The sequence below is a fragment of the Nymphalis io genome, chromosome 7, assembly GCF_905147045.1.
Source record: "Nymphalis io chromosome 7, ilAglIoxx1.1, whole genome shotgun sequence".
In the NCBI taxonomy this organism is placed as follows: Eukaryota; Metazoa; Arthropoda; class Insecta; order Lepidoptera; family Nymphalidae; genus Nymphalis; species Nymphalis io.
In genome coordinates, this window is record NC_065894.1 from 10,868,418 (window position 1) to 10,883,631 (window position 15,214).

General features: G+C 29.6%; 2 protein-coding genes across 5 annotated transcripts in view; one reads left to right on the plus strand and one right to left on the minus strand.

The window, feature by feature from the left end:
- Window positions 1-1,895: 1,895 nt before the first annotated feature.
- On the minus strand, window positions 1,896-6,100 carry LOC126769554 (thioredoxin, mitochondrial). Of its 4 annotated transcripts, none has more exons than XM_050488421.1 (4): window positions 5,934-6,100; window positions 4,497-4,639; window positions 3,427-3,591; window positions 1,896-2,950 (listed from the first exon to the last, which is right to left on the minus strand). In XM_050488421.1, the coding sequence occupies exons 2-4, from the start codon at window positions 4,632-4,634 to the stop codon at window positions 2,822-2,824; spliced, it is 432 nt and encodes a 143-aa protein (XP_050344378.1). In that variant the 5' UTR covers window positions 4,635-4,639; window positions 5,934-6,100; the 3' UTR covers window positions 1,896-2,821. The 4 variants fall into 4 exon arrangements, with proteins under 4 accessions (XP_050344378.1, XP_050344381.1, XP_050344382.1 ...); XM_050488424.1 differs by having other exon boundaries at window positions 5,823-5,950; XM_050488425.1 differs by lacking the exon at window positions 5,934-6,100 and adding an exon at window positions 5,374-5,759.
- Window positions 6,101-7,353: 1,253 nt separating this feature from the next.
- LOC126769472 (kinesin light chain) overlaps window positions 7,354-15,214 on the plus strand; it is a 51,059-nt gene continuing 43,198 nt past the window's right edge. Inside the window, exon 1 of the mRNA XM_050488308.1 lies at window positions 7,354-7,416. The gene's annotated coding sequence lies outside the window, so the exon portion shown is untranslated. The remainder of the gene's footprint in view (window positions 7,417-15,214) is intronic.

Here is a 15,214-nt window from a genome sequence, read left to right on the forward strand (position 1 = left end):
AGTTGAATATATGTACACATATTGAGAATATAAGAAGGTATGATCGCTGGGTCGATGGGATCAATAGGTTTTAGTTACGATCATACCTTCCTTTTTTGACGAAAATATCCATGCATATATGAAATTAGCAAGCATCTTAAATATTTAGGTACTTTCAGGAGATTTTATTACCAATGTGGTTTTTTTAAATGTCGTTTTTTTGTGTAAAAGTGCTGTAATGCTAAATGATGAGGAAATATTTTGATTATTGGACAAATAATAACTATTTTCAAGTATTCCTGAATTGAAAACTGTTTAAAAATAGTCATTTGATTTATTTGAAAGCAATTTACTCAAAAAAAAATTTAATGGTTTTGAGATTGTTGAACTAAAAAGAAATATATGCATTTTTTATTATGTTTTATTTTAGGAACACATCTAACAATTTCGATTACATAATAAGTATTTTTATTTTTCTACATAATATTGAATGTAAATATATTATACATGAATACATTTATAATGATCTGACAAAATTATATAGAATTCATTTATATGTAAGTATATACTTTAAGTTGCATATAAACATTTGCCTATAAACTTTATAAGAACTATTAGACACGTTAATTTAATACATTCTAAAAGATAAATCTGCTGAAAGCAAAATAGATATTCCATAGATATTGTAACCATAATAAATCCCTAAAATTTACTTCGTCAAACAACCACAGATAATAAAGCCGGACCCGACTGTTTAAACGCCCTGAACAATGAAATGGACACATCAGAACATTTTTGATTCATACAAAAAAAAATATATAAAGGAGATTATTTTTATTCCATAACAAAATCGAAATATCTTGTAGGGATCCTGAAGTGCATTAATGGTTGATCATTTTGCATGTATTTATCAGCAAAAACTTGCCAACGTCGCACTCTCGATAAAATATCATTACGGATCTCGCTCACGTATAAGCTTGATGCTGATATAAAAGCAAGTGTCGGCAGACCCGACGAAGCCTCCTCACTTCACTCGACGGCAACACCAGATACAATGCAGCCTCACCCCTGACAACTACCAAGACCTAATAAACGTGTTACCGTACAATGTGAGGAAAACATCGTGAGGAAACCTGCATGTGTCTAATTTCATTGAAATAATGCCACATGTGTATTCTACCAACCCGCATTGGAGCAGCGTGGTGGAATAAGCTCCAAACCTTCTCCTCAAAAAGAGGAGAGGAGGCCTTTAGCCCAGCAGTGGGACATTCACAGGCTGTTACGGTTACGGTACTATAATTAGAAAACAATTCAACTACACATCAATTCGGAAGGAATAAGCACCTATCTACTTTAACTATCTCAAAGATGAATTTCAAAATTGAAAATAAAACATTATACATATGTTAAATATAACGTTTCACTTAAAACATTACTTATTACAGTTATAATTGATAAAATTTTCAAAAAGTTGGAACCGTTATGGCGTTAGGGGAGGGTTTCATCATAAGCAAGGTTTTCCTTCAAGGGATCTAATTTTATTAAACATCTAGAATTTATTCAACTACAAGCTCTACATTCACGGTGCGTGAATTAATAATAATACTTATATAGATACTACGGGAAGTTCTAGTGATACATAAGAATTGTACCTAATATAACAAATTTTTTTTTTCAACCGTTTTTTTTCAACTCTTTCATTTCTAATGACAAATAAAACTAATTGTAAATTTTCAGTAACTGAATACAGACTAGAATTTCTATTTACTCTTAAGCTCCAACTCGATATATTTGAGAAATAGCTTGAAAAATACTTGAACACTCCAAAATACTATTACTACTATATAACAATTACATCTTAAGAATCTTCTAAGATAGAATAAATACAGATTATGAAAAAAAGAAAGTAAGAGAAATTAAAAAAAAAACCTTTATTAATGATATAACAATATAACTTGAACATAAATCTTTTACTCTTAAACTAATAAGCACTATATACAATTCAAGATATAAAGCTATTTAGAACATTACATAATAATTCTAAGGAACATATAGAAAGTATACTTTCCTAAGCTCAGATCTATCTTTTATCTTTGGTAAAAGATTAGTCTATAGCCGTGAAATATTTATGATTTAAATTTTAATATTTTTCCCTTTATATTATAGATATAATTTTTATGTATATTTTATGTGTAATGTATTTAATAACCTATAAAAATATTATAGGCATTTTTTTATAATCACCGAAAATTAAAAAACAATTAATAAAAATAATTATTGCAACGGTTTATTATGTTAACGACAAAAGAAAAACTTTGTTAAAATACATTTTGATTTTTTATGCATAATTTTAAAGTTTTTACTTATGTTAAAGAATAAATAAGTATTAAACAATTTTTCATTAATATATATATATATTTGAAATTTTACACATTACGTCACGTTTTTTTTTTTAATACACAGTTCGGCACAAGTTATTGTACCAACTGTCAACTTTAATTCTGTCAAGTTTTTATTGGACAATTGAACCTGTATTTATAAATTAAAGTGATACCCTTATATGCCAGAAAAAGAAAAAAAATGTGATACCCTTGTTCCGTAAATTCTAAATAAGCTTCCCTTATATTGTCACGCCGTTATTTACGTACATTGTACCCTTCATTACGTATTTTATAATAGATTAAATATTACAAATATACATAATTTTTCAATTAATTCTAACACTGATTTTCTTTTGTCTTTATATTTATATAACAAGAAACTATATCTAAGAATACCTACGGGCAATTAAAACATCATCGACAGAGGTAAGGTATAACAAGATTATCGGATTTTTTTTCATTTATGTTGCTTTCTTTTTACCACACATACGGTCTATTAAGTTTTTAATCATATCTGTATCAACCAAGCCAATGAACTTATCAACTATGAGGCCGTTTTTAATCGCTATGACAGCTGGCACCGCTTTGACCTGTGAAAAGAAATAAATAACTTAAAAACAATATGTTTAGAAACTTTTTGTGTCCTTTACTATTTTTCTCAAGGGAAAGTACCGTGAAGAATCCAAAAATGAATTTCAATACAAAATATAAATAGATATAAAGTGCATAAGTTTCTGTATTGAGATATGACCCAAGATAAATCACAATAATGGTAGTTCTATGGTAAAACATAGACACTACTTAAGTATTTTCCACCACCGTCCCATAGACATTGACACTATCAATTGTCAATGCACCACAAACCTTATTATTACAAAGATATTTTGTCCCTTATGACTGTTGTTGCACTGGCTCACTAAACCTTTAAATCTAAACACAACAATACCAAGTATCACACTTTGCCACTATTGGTGGTAGAATGTATGATGAGTGTGTGGTATGCACGCAGAGGGGCTTGCACAAAACCCTTTAAACAAGTATTTAATAAATATGAAAGAAGTATTACTTCAAATGCATGGACAAGTTCAGCATTATCTTCTACGTCAACCACAGCCAGATCTAAGTTGGTGAGGGGCTCTATAAGTTCCTTTAGCTTCGGTGTAAGAATTTTACAAGGCTCACACCATTCCGCATGGAAATTAACTATAACCGGCTTGTCATTGTTCATTACCTGGAAAAATATGTGTATATATAATTATGGTAATTTTATTACTTACATATATGTAAGTATACATTTTTGTTTGTATACTAAGTATCAAAAGCTGCAATGAAACTATAAAATGTTTTATTATAATGTAAATATTTATGAAATGATGTTGCTTTTTTTATATAACTAAAACTACAAATTGCTTGTTTAAATGCAACTCAAGATCCTTTTGTCTAATCCCAAAAATGTATTTGACCATTCTCAAATGCTATTCAATCCCAAGAACTCTTTTTTAACTATCGTGCTGTTCCTGACACTTAAATGTGAATTAAAGTATTATTTGTGTCTGTATTTAATTTCACACTCATATAAGTACACAAGAACAAAGTTTGATAGTACCAACCCATACAATCCTGCCCTTGACACTATATATATAGGCCTCTGCATCTTTGACAGATGATTTAAGCGGCATCGCGAAGGCACACCTTGACTCTACTACTTTATTGATTATTATTTAAATTTATGTCTGTTAGTTTTTTTATGTTATATATAGGTGACAGGCAAATGGGCCACCTGACGTGAAGTGGTGACCACTGCCCATGGACATAGGCAATGTATGGCCCATTGACTTAGGTAATATTAACCATTCCTTACATTGCCAATGTACCACCAAGATTAGAATTATACAATCCTTAGATTTTTTACTTGGCGTGGGTTTTGAGCAAGGCTGTCTGGTTAGGACCTACTTCATATATTAAAGAATAACAGTCAAACGCTAGCCTGTATAAGTAAAAAAAAAAACATTTTCTACTGACATTGATTTGGTGGCTCTAGTGGCATTATTACAAATTTGCATCTGTCGTTAAATGTAATACAGTTTTGAATAGTCACAAAATAACAAGTTTTTACTCATTTTAATGAAAACTAACCTTATTTACGAATTCATCGTTATTCTTGACTAGTATAGTTTCATTGTGGACTATTGAGGTTGATATGGCTTTTATATTTTTCAATCCTGCTAACCTTCGCACAGGAGAGCGAAGGCCCTGACATATAACATTACTCATTGTTTCTGGAAGTAAAATTATTGTTATAACTTCTGACAACAAAACAAATTAAAAAAGATACATTTAAAACTATGAAGAGGATTTAATGACAAAGCTGTCAAATTAATTTCCTGAAGGCATTATGTCAAATACTTACATTATTAGAGTTTGTAAGACAGGAGACAATGATAATGAATACCTTATCAAAAGCAACTGATAAAGTTATCTCTTAGACATCTACATACTTACTTTCAAACAATGTTGAGATGGTGTTTACTTAAAAACTGATTACTTTTTCTGTCACCATTGATTTGACATTTGAAAAAAAAAGACAGCATTGTCAACTGATCACCTCCTTTTACAATGTTAGTACAAACACAGGTAAAGTATTGTTTATTATCTTATTAAATAATACTGACATAATAATTTTGTATGTATATAAATGACTTATAATATATTTCAACTAATAATCAACAAATATTTTTTGGCATTTTAGGTGATATGCTCTCATTGTAAACTTCAACAGCTCAGAGTGACCTTTTTTAACATATTCCATATGATTTGTGGTTCCACAGACCCATTAATTACCCAATTAAAAAAGAATATTCATATTATGACAATTTTCAGTTTCAGGACAGAAACTGTTTTTCTAAAACATTAATTATATGTTTGTAATGTTACTGATAGGACAACTTATTTAATATTAAACCACAAACTAAAAACAGACAGCAAGAATACACCACTCATATTATATACTCACCAATTGTTAGGTAAAACTGTTAGTTAGTTTTGTTACAATTACTTTGCACTTGTTGCATTTCGTCCGGCGATAAAATAAAACGAAACTCAAAATAGTAGCCCATGAAAAGATTATACATTGAAATGGATTATGGATATGTGCTTGATTAGGACGGATAGTACTGTTAAAATTAATAAGGTGAATGCAACGAAAATCGACACCTTTGGGACCCTGTTATTTAGTAGTGAGAATTTTATAAATGTAATTGTTACGAAGAAAGCAAATACAAGAACAAAAATTATCTGTTCCCAAAACACCCTAGATAGGATTTTTCGTTTTGAGATTGGATGGAATGCGAAATATATAAATAAATATACGACGATTGAAATAACAAGTAAAAATATTTTCGAATGGCAATTCAAAACAGATTTATAGAATTTACGGACGTTATTAGAAAAAAAATACCATACCCTGCCAGCAATATTAGGCATTGTTTTGCATAATATTAAATCCCTCAGTTAATAGACAAACACTAGTACCAATTCACAGGATATAACATGCAAGAAAACTAAATTATTTACAGCTTATCTGATTAAATTTCACATAGATGCACTAAATTGTCTTGCTCGATTTACGAAAAGCGGTTACTACCAGACTTTACACATCTGAATTCTACAATAAAATGAAGCTAGAATCACTACCACCTCCAATTTCGAAATGGCGATTATCGAAATATCAATAATGAAATATCTCGTATCGATCGATATTGTAGTGTTGCCAACTATTCAATAACAACTGTCAAGTAGTCAACTGCTTTCAATCAATTCAATCTCATATACGTTTATAATTGAAACGTTAATTATGAGCATCACTCAAATTTGAGAGCGATTCAAAACGGTTCAAGGCTATTTAAACACCTCTCAAAGTTAAAATCATATTCTGAATCGTCCGTCATTTAAATAAAGACAAGTGTCAAATGGTCCGCATTCGTTATTGATACGTCGCCTGTAAGATTTTGAATACGGAGTTCGATATATTTAGGAATATAGATAGGAATTTTAAAAGTTAGAAATTATTTTAAATTTTAGGTGGTACTGTTATAACCTGTTTAATAATTTACTTAGTTAAAGATGTAAATCTAACCAATAAATTACTAGACAATAGAAAATATTCGTTTAACTTTTTATGATTACTATTTTATTCTTTATTATTACTACCTATTTGATTCTTTTATTATTCCATATCCACAAACTTTTCTTATATGACTTGGTTTTCAATACTTCTGAAAGTAAATGAAGTAGAAATAATATATTTAGAAAGGTGTATCTTAGTGGTTACGTGGTATCGATTTTCTAAAAAAGATTTTACAAACTACTAAAAAAACCGCCAGCGACTAAAAGCAACATGTCAACTAAAATGAGAATCGAAACCAGCAGTCTTAGTGGAAAAGCAACGAACGATAAGCTGGCAATATAATTTTGGTCGATGGCGATGACGATTGTCTAAATAAATTTTTAGTTTTTTTATACTTGTGGCATCATGGCATGAAGCATCACTCGCAGACTGGTAGTGTTGCTGTCTAAGTACAATAAAATGTATGTAAACTTTACTAAAATTATTAAATCACGTGGCTGGCACGCAGTAATGGCGTAGAGCAGTTGTTCCTAAATTATTAATACCACGGAATACTGAGTTAATGTCTTTTTGCATGGAACGCTAAGCCAAAGATTTTATGTGGGAACATATATAAAACATATATAGAGACGAATTGAGAATCTTGTGAAGTTGGTTAAAAATATACTCATTTAAGAAACTATAATAACTTTTTCACATTTTTTTTCATCTTAAACCACTTTAAGAATTGCTGGTGTAATGAATAGTTTATATGTCCTCAATATAAATATTTTTATTTTAAATAAATAATACTTAGGGTAGGTAATGCTTCATTTTTAATCTGTATTGAATTTTATTTTATTTAAATAATATTTTGCTCTTTGTACAGGGTAACATTGGAAGTAACAGTGAATTTCTAGTGCTGTGAGTTGCTGTCAGTTTAATAGAAAGGTAAGTACTTTTTTTAGTTTTTATTGTTTTAAATGGTTCATTTAGCTAGATATGTTATCTAAGTTTTATGTCTATTAATTTTTCCAACATTCCACGTCGCCATATGGCGTCACAATTTGGTTAAAATCGAAAAATTCTTAACGCCATTTTCTACTTTGTGCTGATCGTATGAAACATTGAGTATATTAAATAATTCGCTTACAAATTAATATTTTGCTTCATTAAAATTAAGATCTTGAAGAATATTTCACATTATAATTACAGTATCGCTTATCAAAAATCGAAATGTCACTTTTTACGTTAAAGTTCCGCCGATTTGTTTTTGATGACTAATCGGCTAACAAGGTCTAATAATTCTGATTCAAATGGAAGGGCAAAACATTGAGTCACTGACCTCTATTACTTTATATGTTGTTTACCCCTATTTTCTTAAATTTAATTCAATTTATTATTCCTCTGTGTATACTTATAGTATTACTAACTGGTAAGCTAAGAACTGATTTTGAGTTATAGCCTTAGCTTAATAATAAATATGCCGATTGTTTTACTATCCATACAGTTACCATAAATAATACTGTTAATGTATTAAGTTACACTATTAAAAAAATATCATTTATAAGTCCAATATTATTATGCTTGTCTAAAGGACAGAATTTATAAAGTTAAAAACTAGTATTTTATTGCAACATTAAAATATGAGTCTCTTAATACTACTTATACTTTTAATACTAATGTTGTTGAAGTAATTTAAATTTTTATATATTTTTATTAAATGCCTGAACAAATGTTATTGTGAGATTCGTAAAAGTAATATTTATTGAAATATTATGACTACTTCTATGAAATTGTAACTCAATTTCATTAATAAAATTAACAATAGAAAAATGTGAGTAATTTATTTTTTATTGTACAATACAATACTTTTTTTGATATAAGAACCATATGATTTCAAGAAATAAGAGTGAAATATGAGGTTTTGAATGAAATGTTCAAAACTTTACCTTATTCCAATTGAAAAAGAAGGAGCTAGGTATAAACAAACCTTAGATTGACATATTTTATGCCAATTTCCGATAACAACTTTGTTGACATTAAAACATACGTTTTTAAGAACCCATTTGTATCAATTCTTCATCAAAGTTTTATCCTCTTACTGTGGTTGGAATAGGCTAGTCTGCATACTTAAAATTTATAATAAAAAAAAAAACATTTTAAACATGCATGTATGATTTAATAATTTGTTTAATGACCTTTTTTAAATGAAATTTAAAGTAGTCCTCTCCGATCCCTACCTAATGCAAATTTAAATTTTCAATAAATAGAACTAATAGAATATTTGAACTGTTTTTGTCCACCATACAATAACTGATACTTTAAAATTATATGTTTTTAAGTAAATATCTATTTTTAAATTAAACAGGCAAAATAAAAAAAAATAACATGTATACAAATGTATGTTAGAAAATATGATTTTGAAATCATCATCTGTTATATCTTCATTAAATGATGTCATTCTTAGGTGGTTTATATCATCAAATGTAGTACACAATCTTATTGCTTATATGTCTATTTGTATCTGGAACAAGTAAAATCTTAAATAGTGAGCATAATTTTAAAAAAAAAGAAAAAATACGTTCATTTTTTGTACAAAATTATGTGAATCTATAAGTAATATAAATAATTATTATTTACTAGCTAATGGCCATTGAAATTTCTATTTATATTAGTAAGCAATTATTTGGTACTACTGGTACTACCTATTTTACATTGATAATTTTTAATCTATGGTACCACATGCCAGAAGATTTGACACAAGTGCTTGTTTTTTTTTTTTTATAAAATAGGAAGGTGGATGAGCATATGGGCCACCTGATGGTAAGTGGTCACCAGACGCCCTTAGACATTGGCATTGTAAGAAATGTCAACCATCGCTTATAGCCAATGCGCCACCAACCTTGGGAACTAAGATTTTATGTCCCTTGTGCCTGTAATTACACTGGCTCACTCACCCTTCAAACCGGAACACAACAATATCAAGTATTGCTGTTTTGCGGTAGAATATCTGATGAGTGGGTGGACCCAGACGAGCTTGCACAAAGCCCTACCACCAGTAATTGTTGTTGGCACTTTGGCACATACAGGTTTCAACACAATTAGAGGAACAATGCATGGTCACAATACAAATAAAACAAGCATTAATTTTTATAAATAAGATTTGTAATTGTTTAATAATGTAGTGGCATTGAGTTACATTAATCAACAATACTATTAGAACAATAATATTTATTATACTTAATTTACTATGTCCCAAACACAATAACATCGTCTAATCTCTTCTTACCTTTGACTTACTAAATTGAGTGTTGCAGGGAATGTCTTGAGGTCTCATGCATTAGTTATATCTTAATGTAGAATTTCTGGTTTCACCCGGGACTAGATAAAGAATTAAATTAGAAAGATTCAATTTCTCCAACTAAGCTGGTTTAGTTATCCTTAAATCTGTATTGTAATCACACTTGTATATTGGATAGATGCTTTAATGCATTTTTAATTTAAATATTTTATAATTTAAGAAACTGCTTTTAGTTTCTATATCTGCCTATATTATTCTTTCTGGTTTGTATTGTTTTGTAGAAAATTAGCACAGCTATGATCTTGAAGAATTATGCAAGGAAATGTAGAGAAAGTTCCAACCAAAAATATATTTATGTAATTTGCCAAGGCTGCAAGGAAGGCACAATTCTCATCCGGCCATTTGGACATTGGCCAATGTTTTTGTATTGCGGTAAAGTGTCAGCTTTAACTACCTGTGAATCATTCTTTTTGTTGTGGTTTACAAGTAAGCACATTTTTAAATAGTTTCTTATTTACGTAACATACTTGTTACGGCACTTTTCACATGTGGCAAATGACAGAACGGATTTAGAAATTTAAATTTGTTTCTGATATAACTTTTTTTTTAAACTGTTACTATTTTTATGTTCATCAAATGTTCTTTTATAACATTTAAACATATTTGAATCCGCGTACGATTCGTTTGATTTTTTTTAATTTCATAGCCAGTGACGTTATTTAAGATTTGGCGCCTCGATAACAAAAAATGTCCATCCCTTAAATTTAAGAAAAAATATATAACATTCTCAATTATTAATAATAGGTTAATGAGTAGGTAGGTAACTAATGAGTTTGAAAGTACTTGTGATGTTACTTGGTAGGTTCTGGTTCCTTTTAAAAAGAAAATAAAAAAAATAACAAAAAATGAGTACGATTATTATAAATGCCACCCCAAGCACGTACCCCTTGTACATAGGATAAACACGCCACTCTTCACAACTTTTATCTTGGGTCATCTTATAAAATATTGATTGAAAAAAAAAATCAGATATTTCATAAATAACTGCAATAGCTCAGTTGTAATACCTACGTATAATCTGGATAATCCATATGCATGAATCTGTGTCTATTAATAAGACAAGCACTATCGTTCAACATATAGTTTTACACGATTTTAATGGCTATTACCGGCGTGAGTTTTTGCAAACTTTAAAGTTTAAACATACATTTCATGTACCTGAACCAAAGAAATTGAGAACATTTGAAATGTTTTTATAGCGTAAGCAAAAAGTAGAACTCCATATAAGCTACGTCGTTAGTATTGATCACAATGTATGCAGCAAAATTTCTAAGGTATGCAGCTTGCAATTTGGATGGCACCTTTTAGTTTCGAAAACAAGTAATAATGTAAAATTCCAAAATGAAAATTGAGATAAAAAAATAATATTCTTAAAATAACTTGCTGACAGGTGCGTGCTGTTGTTTTAATAAATTATTAGCAACAACGTTCAGGGTCCAGTTGACTCGTCATGAATCATGACATTGACTTGCAATGTCAATGGCGACAAAAAATCCTTTTCAACTTTCGGTAACTAGTTTCTTGATATCAAAATACTTTATTGCGTTTTTGTGTCGTCTTAACACAATTGCAATAAATATGAAATGGAATTGTATTTTTATTTATTATATTACAACGTTAACAATACTTATTTATAGTTGAAAAACTATTGAGAAGGAAATTTTATTTTAGTAACCTTTTGAGCGGATCGTGAAGGTCGTTTAAAAAATAATTCGGAGCTCATCTACCGCTTTTTGACCCATCTTACAATTTCATCTAAAACATGTATGTGACCTTACAGACGTTTGTCTGACTTAATTAAGATAACCTTTAATATTAAATTATGATAATACTCAGGCCAAACTGCATTCTTCTTAGAGAGCTTAGCATATGATCAAAGTACCAATAAGTTATGCAAATTGATCGACCGATCTTGCAAGTTGTGCTTAACAAGAGCAGCAAGAGTAACAGCTACTGGTTGCGTTCCCGCGTCCGCTAAGGTCACGGTCGAGCGCGTGCAACGTCCAATGATTCAATGATACGCTCGCATTGCAATTTACACTTATCCGTAGCATGGGGCTATTATGGTCTTGACAATCTTCTTGAATATGCGGATGTCTGAAATAAGCAACGGCCAGGAATTGTCCAGGCCAGGAATCTATTTTAATTCTTCATTTGTTTTTTTTTTTTTTGGAATTGAATTCAAAAATAGATTCTATACCAATTTTTTACGTTATAATTTTAAGAGTTTTGTAATTTAATAGGTTTATACACCTGCTATTTCAAAATGGCTTAAGAAAATTTATAACATCCATTAAACCTATCGGAACTAGTCGAGACAAAGTGACAGTCTATAAATATGGTATGTACAGATAAATTACGTTGGTATGCGACCAGACAGCATCCTGGGCTATTTAAGCCCCAATACGACGCTTTTTACTCTTTGTCATGTAGCTTCGTTGGACCATGTTCTTTTTTTGTTATCTTGTCTCCGGTCTAGTGATCTTAAGCCTACTTAAACGAAATGAGGTTTGGAATTTTTCAGTACTTTATTTTTGATCATTAAAGTTGAATGCGCCACGAAGAAAATAAATTCTTAAAATATATTTGTGAATAATTTGGTACTACATGATATATTCGCGACTTATACAACACCAATTATATTTCCCAAAAGATTCTTCTTTTAAATTAGTATCCTTAAAATTTGAAGTGAATAAACATAAAATGCACACCTTCGTTGCATGACTTGTAACCATTTATTCTTGTAGCATTCCAGTGTGTCTAGTTTGGGTTTTTTTGTATGCGACAATTGGAATTATCTTCGACATGCTCCACCTTTTGTTGGAATTTTGAGAGTTTGTCTTTTGTTGGAATAATTGCCCTTGACCTAATTTATATCATTTTGTCTATTTATTTATTTATTTAGGATCACCAACATGACATACAGTAATAATTAAAAATTAAAAGTTTACAAACTAATTGGTCTAAGGGTAAAAGTTGCCATACTTGTAGGTAACCACGACATGCAAAAATGACAGTAAGCATCTATTGTAATAATGAAAGAAAAGAAATATAAAAATAACTTTAACACAATTGGGAAGTACAAAATGAAATATTAGTAGTTTTAATATTACAATACTACTAGAAATTATATAATAACAAAATAAAGACAAATAAAACAGAGTTTAGTTGTTATGAGCCAACAATGAACACCTTAAATAGTTCAATATAACATTTATATATTCGAACAATTTTATTAGGCTTGGAATTAGTTAACCTGTTATTATATTAGGCTTAATTTAAGATGTATTATTAATTTAAGTGTCTAACAGCATTAGCTGTTAAAAATATTAAGCTTAGACAATCATATCCGATGAAAGAAAATAAAAAAGTTTCGCATTAAGAAAATAAATGAATTAGTCATATCGCTCTAAACATTGACGTAAGTTTCTATTAAAATTCAAAGTAACATCGAAATAGAAAGGTGCTGAAAGCAGCCCCAGTTTCACCACAGTGTCTAATTTAATTATGTTTTTTTTTTATCAACGGCACCAATATGACTATGCACCAGTTTGTGGATTACGAAATATTTGCCAAACGTAAAACAATTGGAAGTCAATTGTTTTAAATAGTATAATATTTTATTTACATTTTTTAAATCATTCTAAATGTTTTAATAATTAGTCATTTATATTAGTTCGGTCATTTGGTAGATTTATCAGGAAAGTTTTTCGGCTGTTTTGAAAATATATGAATTTATAACCTCATTTTTGTACGCTAGATACCTGTACTAAATAACCCTAGCAAAACCAAGCAGACATTGTGTTATCTGTGTTTCTATGTATAATAACTGTCATGGCGATCAGTTGGACGATATAGATGATATGCAGAAACATCTTGTACTACCATCATTAAAAATACCTATATCCATATGTCAGTTTTCACGGTGATCAGCCAGACAGTGTCGAAGTCTCAATCTCAAAGGGATATGATCCATGATCCATTAAGTCAACGAAATATATATCTATGTAAACTATGTATATATATATTTTCTTCGTTGAAATCTTATGACTGAGGGTAGTGGCTGTCATAAGTCGCTTTAAATTTCATTGTTATATGTATATGGATATAGGCTGGTCGATAATCTGCTAAGCTTAGCTATCCCTGAAATTTAGCGTTTGTAACCAGCGAGTGGGTATTCTGCCCTTGCTCCTCGTTCCTGCCACTTCACCCATGAGCATCAGTTTTTCTAAAATGTGTCTGGCTTTTGTCAAGCCGATTGACCGAAGAAGCCGAGACTTGATAAACCACGATACTTATAAAAGTAGAGCAATAGTTAAACATCTAAAATGCGATTCAATAATAATTATACGAAAGTAATACGGTAAAAATGGAAAGGCCACTTATATATTACAGTTCCTCCAGAACTCATACTCAATTATTCTATAAATCTTAAGCCATGACTTTCTCTTTAATAGATTATTATTGTAGTAAAGCAATATCTATCGTGATTATTATAATTTTATAATAAATTAATTTTGATTGGTATTCCATTTTAATTATCATATTATTTTTGTATCTTTCATCGTGTTTAGGTAATTTAAATTTGCTGTCTATTTTTTTCTTCTTTTAGGTGGAAGTAAAAATATGATTTAAGATCACTTTAATTACTAGATACGTAATAAGTAAAACACATATCAATATTACGAGTTATATATAAGTGGTTAGTGATTAATTAAATAATTGAACATTTGAGCTTTCCGCTCCGTGAATGATTTTTATCAAATTGGGTGTCAAAATTGAAAGTGTTGTTTCATAAATATATGTAATTATTTCACTTTCTTATTATATAAAAAAGAATTTTATAAATATATAATATAATATCCTTAGTTTAGTATTGGTTAGTAGTATTTATAGGAAAAGATTTATGCTATATTTTTTTATATAAAAGTCAAGTAACAGCGTGTGAATGTTACATTGTCGGACTTGGGTTGGTGGATATATATGTGTCAGATTGTGATTCGATACGAGTCGGTTTCCTCGAGATGTTTTACTTCACCGATTATTAATTTATATTATATGCCCCTCCTGTATGATTTCAACGGCGTCCTAAGCCGAGGTCCGGCCTCACAGGAGGCACCCTTAGGACGCCTGTTTCTTTTGAACCCCTCGTGTGGCTCCCAACATCCGGCTGAGTTTAACTCGCCTATCCCGCCTAAAGAGCTGTAGAGGCCACTAGGGCCAGCAGCAATACACAGTCCGAAAAAAAAATTTTTATATATATATAAAATTTTTATTTTATATATATATATATATATATATATATATATATATATATATATATATATATATAAACAATTTTCTATAAGAAATATCTGATGTTACTTAGCATCATATCGTAAAAAT